Source organism: Antrostomus carolinensis, unplaced genomic scaffold (assembly GCF_000700745.2).
Source record: "Antrostomus carolinensis isolate BGI_N321 unplaced genomic scaffold, ASM70074v2 scaffold1278, whole genome shotgun sequence".
Lineage (NCBI taxonomy): Eukaryota > Metazoa > Chordata > Aves > Caprimulgiformes > Caprimulgidae > Antrostomus > Antrostomus carolinensis.
The window spans coordinates 37982-47423 of record NW_010330701.1 but is presented as its reverse complement, the minus strand read 5'-3'; the positions used below and the strand labels follow the sequence as shown (position 1 = coordinate 47423).

The window sequence follows — 9442 nt, the reverse complement described above, 5'->3', positions numbered from 1 at the left end:
TTATTTTGTATAAATTTTTATTAATTTTATATAAATTCTGCCACTGCCTGCAGTCCGTCTGGGATTTTAAGAAGCTACTCAAGCACCAGAGTTCTAATAACGTGACTCCTTACCTCTGCTTACTAGTGGCTTAGTGTATTTAATTGTCACAAAGCAGGAAATAAATATCCTTGTCCATAGTTTCTGTGTCTAAGAGCAGAAGTGATAGGGTTCTGGAAGGGAAGGGTGGTTCCCTCATGCACGTCATTAAAAGTAGTTGAACCAAAACCACTATTGGAGACCTGAATATGAATTTTATTTGCTGCGATCTGTGCAAATTCTTTCTACCCACTCCCATCGATTTTTTTCTTTGGTTCCTTGTAAGTATTTAACTGACATAGACAGTCTTAAATTTTGCTATAATTGTACATGTATTTTATCATGTAGTGCTGAATTACTTTGTGAATAACAATGTAAAACAACTTAGAGCAGTCTAGAGTGTTTCTACAAACTATCATCTGAAAGGAAGTCGAAGACCTAAGATGGGAAAACCAGGTGGCACATAAATAGAACATTTGCTTTTAAAAATTAAAAAAAGCTCTTTAAAACATGCCACTTACTTATATTACATTAAAGATTAAAGTAGTGACTCAGATTACATAGAGAGATGCCTCATTTCAGTGCACCACGTTTTGTTGCTGCTGTTAAAACTTTCTTAAGACTAATAGTTGCTGTTACCTGGAATCCTGTGTGCTCGTGTGCCTCGGAAAGGCAAAGGGGGATTTATATCAAAACCTCGTTGTAATTAGGAAATTCTTCAGCAATTCCTCACAACAGTTTTGGACTTAGACATAGTCCCTTGTGACCGACTAGTTCCTTCCTTACTGTGTATCTGATTACAAGACCTGTTGTGTTTCCGTAGCAGTTACTTCAGTTCACTAATAAATCTGAAGCTCTGATCACACAGCTGAACCAAGGTGTGTTCTTTGATTCATTCCAGGTGAATAACCCATTTGCTTGCCTTTTGTTTACAAAGCTTGTGCAAATCACAGTAGCCAAACCAGTGCACTTTGCCATTACACATTCAGTGTTCCTTCATTATTTTAAGGTCTCCCCTTAAAATAAATTTTCTTGTTTCAGGTAGCTTATGAGAAACTATAAAACTGTTCTCTAATCAACTTTCTTCATTAATTCTGCTTCTTACTTATTTTGTTAGTGAAATACAGAAATCTCTGTTTCTGTATCATAGAATCATAGTTTCATAGAATGGTTTGGGTTGGAAGGGACCTTAAAGCTCATCCAGTTCCAACCCCCCTGCCATCAGCAGGGACACCTTCCACTAGACCAGGTTGCTCAAAGCCTCATCCAGCCTGGCCTTCAACACTTCCAGGGAGGAGCAGCCACAACTTCCTTGGGCAACCTGTTCCAGTGTCTCACCACCCTCACAGTGAAGAACTTCTTCCTAATATCTCATCTAAACCTCCCCTCTTTCAGCTTAAACCCATTTCCCCTTGTTTTGTCATTAACTGCCCTTATGAAAAGTCCTTATGATAGCTCAGTTTTGTACACTTCAGAATTTAATGGTTTTATGGTAACCTTTTTTTCGCTGGAGTTAATTTCTTTAGGCTATGAAAGTGGATCTGATTCAGCCTAATGCTATTTCTGTGGGGAAAAAAAAAATGAGATGTGTGCTGTGTAGTCTCTGCCTTATGAAAGCATTGCTTGGTTTTTTGAATACCAGTGGAAATCAACGAGTCCTAATAATTCTAACAAAGTAAACTTGTAGCCTGAATACCTGTAGGTTTCTTCATATTTGAGAAATTAATAACAGGTTGTACATATAGAGCTGAATTGAGGAGGAATTTATGCCCCAACAAGCATTTAATGCTCCTGGATATTCTCTTTAATCAGAGTGCAATTTGAGATGTCAAAACACCAGATAAAATTGTGAATGGTAGTGTTCTCACCTCTTTTTCCCAGATGCTTATAACTTTTAAAAATGTCTGATAAAATTGTGAATGGTAGTGTTCTCACCTCTACTTTTCCCCAGATGCTTATGACTTTTAAAAATGTCTATGAAAGCATTTGTTATTGTGAAAGCCTTAAGTTTAAAATCCAGCTGAATTGAAATAACAGGATTTTAAATTATGACCATTTTTCCCAGAATGATGATAATGGAAACTGAGGTTGTGTGAAGATTACAATGAAAAATGCTATCCTAGACATGCCACTGTCCTGCTCTATTTATGAAGGTGCTAATAAAAGTTGTGCTTTTTGTTTTCCCCTCCCATTCTTTTAGGTTTGTTGACTGGTGTTGTTGTGGACTCTGGAGATGGTGTAACTCATATTTGCCCAGTTTATGAAGGTTTCTCTCTCCCTCATCTCACCAGACGGTTAGATATCGCTGGGAGGGATATCACTAGGTACCTCATTAAGGTAAGCAAGAAAAAAGCCTCAACCTTAACAAATTCTATCGGTGGTACATTGGTTCAAGTTAAAATCCCTTGATAGCAAGAAACCACTATACATTTTCCCTTTATTATTCATATGTTAATTATATAAAGAACTGTATTCTTTGTATTACTTCAGTCTGTCCTTATTATGTTTCCTCATCTGAATCGCATGTGATATTATTGATATTATTCAGAGAGTTCACATTTCTTTAGTGACAGTCTTGTTGGAAGGGATTTTATTCCATATTTGGAATGAAAAACTCAAAAATTGGCTTTCTTAATACATGAAGTAAAGATAAAGTTTTATTCTAGCAGTTCTACTCGTCTGTTTGCAAAAAAACTTTTTCTTACAGTGTGGAAAATAGCATAGTGATTCTTCCCTGATTATTAAATAAGACAGTATGTTTTATAGACTGTTTTTTTTTTTAATATAAGCAACATTCTGGATTGACCAATCTTCTGGTTAAACTGGAATACTGGACTGTTGTGAAGTCCTAAATATAAGAATTGTTTTGGTTCTCTCTCACTTGTCTTTGTAACAGTTATACTGAAAGTTGTAATGACAATTTCCCATTTGGAGTAATGCTGTTCTGCTTTTCTGGTAATTATGGATCCACTGTGACAGATTTGACTTAATACTAAATTTGCAATTAAAAAAGGGAGATGACCTTTTAAAGCTACGTGTTGGGATCTACCTATCTACTGATAGAGAGATCTGGACTCATTTACTCATCCTCTCATTTCCTGCTAACATACTGTGTTCCCTCCAGCTCCTCTTACTGCGAGGGTATGCTTTCAACCACTCTGCTGATTTTGAGACTGTTCGCATGATCAAGGAAAAGCTGTGTTATGTGGGGTACAACATTGAACAGGAGCAGAAACTGGCATTAGAGACCACAGTACTAGTTGAATCCTACACGGTGAGTGTTTTGAGACAGCTTTTCTTGTCCTAAACTTCAGAGGTTTAAATTCAGGTACCATTTAGCTTTGATTCCTTCTAAGTTTTTCTTGGCAGTAGCTCACTTCCTAGTCATAGAAGTCTGTAGAATCTGATTACTTAGTTCTGGGAGAACTTCTAAAAGCTTTTTTTCCTCTCTTTTTATATTTTCTGTAAGACACTTTGCTCATTTTTGTCATTGCAGATGTTTGAAATTTGAATATTACAGTACAGGAACTTGTAGCTAAAGCATATGTACTCTAGCACATCAGGTTGCTTCAGCTTCCTCCATCTAGCAGTGACACATATGGGATGTATATGGTGACACGAATGGTAAACTTGCTCTTAGTGGAAGCTTCCTGTGATCACACACAGAAGAACTTGCAGCATAGCTTTACTCTTGATGTAGGATCATCTTTAATATTAATATTAGGAGCTGTATTGCAAGGAAATGTTGGGTACATCAGTGTCAACGTATCTGGTCCCTGATGTCTCTAAGTAAATTGCATAATGATTGAAGAGTTTGTATCTTCTTGACTTCTTACAGTGGTGACAATGATCAACAATTTCCTGTTTTAAAACGTTAGGGAACAATGTAGGTCATTTCCTCTGGTTTATGTAGTATCCAAGTGGCTAAAAGTAGTCTTCTAAATGGTGTTTATTCTTCACTAGCTCCCAGATGGCAGGATTATCAAAGTTGGTGGAGAACGGTTTGAGGCACCAGAGGCTCTCTTCCAGCCTCACTTAATCAACGTAGAGGGGGTTGGTGTGGCTGAATTGCTGTTTAACACAATCCAGGCTGCTGATATTGATACCAGGTAAGAACAGAACATTGAAAATCATCTGTCAGGGAGCAGGGGTGACATGGAAACTGCATTCAAACAAAATAACATCTTTTGCTTTAGACACCAATACGTGCAGTGCTGGGGAAGGAAGGGTGTATACTGGGAACAGGGCTCAGCCTGAGATCTTGGAGCTTAACATGTTGTCTGGAAACTTGGCTATTTTGGTATGAATGAGCAAGGATAAAATCTTGAAAGCACAGTATTTTTTTCACTGCTGCTTTCTGGGATGCCCGGAAAAGCATAAGCAAGTCTGCCAAACGCGTGCAAGGCCTGTCTTGGTGTAGTGACCATTTTTTAGATATGTATTTGCTCCCCTGTACGTGCAGGTACCTACTTGTACTACAGAGTATCCTGTACGACACTAGAAAGACTATTTTTTAATTTAATTTAATTTTATTTTATTTTCTTTGGTCAGGTCTGAATTCTACAAGCACATTGTGCTGTCTGGAGGGTCCACCATGTACCCTGGGCTGCCTTCGCGACTGGAGCGGGAACTTAAACAGCTCTACCTGGAACGAGTTCTGAAAGGAGATGTGGAAAAACTCTCGGTAGGTACCGAGTTGCTGCTTTATTTGTGTGGGGCCGAGGTTTATCCTGAATCCCCACTAGAGGGAACCAAGTCGTCAGAAATGACAGAAGCTGCTGGTGGCCCTCCACACAACTTGGAAAATTGCTGCCTCTCAGAAATCCACCTTCTAGTCCCTGCTAATAGCAAGTTTTAACTGAAGTTTTGGGTTAGTTTGAATGTGAAATGGGCTGATAGATGCTAGGGCACAACTTGGAACATGGGTTAAACCAAGCTAATGAGGTTTTGTGCCTTAAAGTCATCATTGAGCAAAAATATATTTTTTTATTTTTTTAATCTTTGAAAGTTTTGGTTCATTCTATAAGTGAAATACTCAAAAGTAAGAGGCTAAAGTTCTCAGGCACCTTCAAGTGGAATAAATCTCCCTTGTTCCTTGGTTTGTGATAAGCAAACAACAGCCACACACACGTTACAGAGGTGACACTGCACTGTAAAGCCATTTGCTTTTCAAGGAGAAGATATTTATGGAGAAAACTCCTTTGAGTGGAGTTTCTAATGCTGAACTGAACTTCTCTGGTTCTTAATACAGTGTTCTCTGAAGATCTTTTGCAGCTATATGGAATGACTCAGTTGTACAGAATGTTTCTAGACAGTATTTCACACATAGCTTTGACTGTACTCATTTTTGCTCTGGAAGTTAGAGCTTTAGCGTCAAAGAATTTAAGGGAATATTAATGAGTTAAACTGGTCTAGATTGTGTAAATTTAAAATCTGTTCCATCTACCCTTCTAAAACTTGGTATAATTCTAAAATATTTTGTGATTTGATGATCTGGTAACTTCTGATAGCTTTAGCCATCAAAGCTTAGGAAGTATTTCACACTCTACTATATTTGTGAAATGCAAAAATACAGTCTTTAATTTTGTATTCTGACTCCCAGGCTTTTTGTAGATACATAATTTTGGGGAAAGTGTCAATAACTGTCTCTAATTTCCAGTGCAAAGGAGTTATTTTATTTAGGTTGCACAAGCTGGGAGCTCACACAGAGTGCCCTGTGCATTTTTCTCACCAACCAGTTTCCATTTCATTGTTCTGGTGGAAAGCACAATTTTTATTTCAAAAGGCTTTGTTTCCAGAATCCTAGTAACAGTTTCTTTTCTTTTTCTTAGAAATTTAAGATCCGAATTGAAGATCCACCTCGTCGAAAGCACATGGTGTTTTTAGGTGGCGCGGTTCTAGCAGACATCATGAAAGACAAAGACAACTTCTGGATGACCCGACAAGAATACCAAGAAAAGGGAGTGCGTGTGCTGGAGAAGCTTGGTGTGACTGTTCGATAAATCCCAAAGCTTGTTCCCATCACATGTCTAAAGCTTTTTTTTTTGTTTTGTTTTGTTTTTTTCCTTTCATTGCCAATCTCTGAACTCACTCAGCTACATGCTATGGAAAGGGCCTGTCTGTGGCCTTTTGACCCAAAGGTCAGGTTTTGTTCTGGTTTCTTGGGGTAACTTTTGTTAAATGTTTCTTAATGTGGCTAAATTTGACTATTAAATTTGACCACTTCCCTGAAAACAAAACAGAGCAAGAGCAGCCTGTCTACTTCATTGTTCCTTCCCAGTAGGCAATTGGGTAATTCTGGTAGGCTTTTTTCTTCTGGGTTTATTGCTGTAGTACTGCTAGCTTTTGTCTCTAGTTCACAAAGGGTTGTGTGCCTTTTTTAGCGTAAGAAAACCTTTCAACAGGAGTTTTTGCTATTGGATCATTGTGGTGGTGATCTTTGCATCTTTTTGCCTCTCTCTACATTAAGATTATTATTTTTTTCTTTCCTGCAATTAGGAATTTTGATTAAACATTGTTAGGAACTAGTTTAACTAGCTGGAATGGCTTTAACACACTGTTTCGATGTAATGTGGTTCCGTACGCGCTGCTGCCTAAACTGGCTTCTGAGGTGGTTTAACCTTCAAGGTGGTGGCGGGGCTTTCATACTGTATTTCTCTAAGTGAACATGTCCACAGTTGCCACAAAGGAAGAAACACCTGATATTCTGGCAAATGTAAATTTGTGGCCTTAGGTGTCTTTTTCTGGAGGGAGGAGACAGGTTTGAGCCGTGTTGCTTTTCTGTTAAGGGACAGCTGGGGGTCAGCCTGACCAAAAATGCCTCTTTTTATAGCTAAATTTTGGTACTGTGTTGTCTCAGCATAGGGAGCAAGAATGTTAAATTAGCTGTTCTGTAATTTTTGAGAAACTCTAGATGTGCTGAGACAGGAGCCTCTAAACTTCTGAAGAGATTTAATACTTTCAGAAATGCTTGTGAAAACTGTAACTATAGATATTAAAAACCCCAAAACTAAGTTTTAAAAGTCTGATGTTTTAAGTGCTTGTATGTACATCAGAAGCACTTCCATTAAACTTTACAAGTATATTAACCTAGTGCCAAGTAGTTCCTGCAAATGAATATTTCAATGACCAGTGTTTATTGCAGCACGCAGATATTTATAAACAACCCCTGGCAGTAGGTTATAAAGAATGATCTATACTTGTTCCGCTTAAAAATAACTTTGGAATACGAGATGTTGTTGGTTGGTAAATATCCACAATTCATTTTGTCCAGTTTTGATTTTTTTGATACTTAACGTGGGATGGGAAAGGAAGTGAAAACCAGTGATGAAAATGCTGTTTTGAGAAAGTACATTAAAGCTGAGTTGTTCTGAAAAATAGAAGTTGTCACTAGTAATTATCAGCCACCGAGTATAGTTGCCTGTATTTTCTTCCTACTAGCAGACTGGTAACTATCTGCAATGAAATCTGCCTTACATAAAGCACAGCAAAAACTGCTGGCATCCGAATGCCAGTTAGACTTAGTTCTACTTTGCTTTTCCTGGAAATATTATATATCACTTCTTTACTGGTTTTCCAAGCCTACCATAACATTTAAGCATAAGGAAGTTAAGATGTGATTTTTTGACTTCCAAACCTTGGAATGTAAGAGATACGCTTTCATATACTTGCCATTTGTCTACATCTTCACAGTTAATAATTGACCCCAGGAACATGGAAATATTAAACTCCCTTGGATTCTTAAAATTTGCTTTCTTTCTAAATCGAGCAGACAGCTTCCTTTTAGCTGAGCGAGCCAAACGGGCAGAAACCATGTCTGCATTTCTTTAATAACAAGACAGTCGCTATAGTATTGCTAGTAATGACCATTTAATTATAGGTGGGTGGGGTTTTTTGCAGCTATATTTACTCTTAACTTGAACAATATGAATTTACAGGCATGCCGGTCATGCCTCAGTGCATGCACTTAAGCAGTTACTAGATTTTTTTTTGGGGACATGAATGTAAGGGGTACTCTGAATTCCTGTAGTCTTCTGAACATTTAATACACAAGATTTAAAAATGCTGTGGGCTTGCTTTAGAGCTATGGTTTCTCATGTAACTGTCTCTGGGCTTTTTGGACAGTGTTGAGAATCATGGAAATAAACCAAAGAATGACTTAAAAACCTTTTTTTAGATACAATCTGTCATGTGATTTTTTTTTTTTTTAAATTTTAGGTTTTTTTTCCCAAATCTAGACCTTGACCCTGCAACCCCTTTTCTAAACCATCTTCTCCCCTGTCGATTGGCTTCAGTTAGGTATATGTGCATGTTTTGAGTAAAGGTTTGGGAATTTGGCCCTTTCACTGGAGTACTTCACAGCACCATGAGTAAGAAATGTCAGTTGATTGTGCAGAATCTTGGGTTTCCATGGAAACCATGTATATATTTTAAAAAAAAAAAGGCAACTAGCATTTTAAATTAGAGCTATCATGGATTCAGGAGAATGCATACGTAATGCAAACACTGAATGGGGTGTTCCAGTTGTGCTCAGTGTGGTTCTCCCTGTGTGTGTTTGCACACACCAGAGTGTATGTGTGTGTTCTCTCTCAGCTGACAGCTTCAATATTGCTATGAAAGCAATCTGGTTTGAAAGTTTTTTGGGTGGTTTTTTTTTTTTTTTTTGAAGACCAAATAACTTGAGTTGTATTTGCAATATGCTTCAGCTCTTGTAAAATTAGAATAGAAGATGCCGCATCAGTTGTACGTTTTTTGGGAACATCCTATTTTTAATGTTAAGCTGCTTCAAACCCCTCCCTCCCACCCCTCCCCCCAAGTGTTTTAGGATGTTAACCGATGTAACACAAATGGCTTTTTATACAGTTCTGAATAATGTTAACACACAACACTGGTTGAGACCATGAATGGAAATAAACAGCTATTTAAATTGACAGGTCTTTTCAATACAAAAATAAAATCAGATTTTTTTCAAAGTAGATTATGTTTGCTTTGTTTCCTTTGGGAAATCACAGTTCTGTCAGTTTTTCTCTAACTTAACTTTCATCACAAAACTGTCATGAGCTGCTTGTGGTGAGGAAATCTGACATGACAAAATAACACATTCCCTTTTGATTGCTGTTGTAGAGTGAGAAAAGCACCCCGACTCTATTCTCTAGCCAAGATTCCCCTCCCTCCATCCTCGTTTCTTTAAAAAGAAAATAAAACCCTTATACTTGGACAGGAATCTTTTCTAGTTCAAGCTCTGTGCTTGGTACTGCAAAATGAGAAAAGCCCTCAACTTGTATTGACCTCAGCTCAGAAGCAGCTCAGGCTGAGCTCAGAAGCCACATGATGATGCTCAGTTGAGGAAAAAATCCCCTTGGAA

General features: G+C 37.8%; 1 protein-coding gene across 1 annotated transcript; it reads left to right on the top strand.

Moving 5' to 3' along the window:
• Positions 1 to 2278: 2278 nt before the first annotated feature.
• On the top strand, positions 2279 to 7449 carry ACTR2 (actin related protein 2; the record flags this gene model as incomplete). Its single annotated transcript, XM_010172971.1, has 5 exons — positions 2279 to 2415; positions 3203 to 3352; positions 4042 to 4187; positions 4630 to 4762; positions 5910 to 7449. Coding segments are annotated over 5 exons (737 nt in total), but the record flags the coding sequence as incomplete, so codon positions are not given.
• Between the last annotated feature and the right edge of the window lie 1993 nt (positions 7450 to 9442).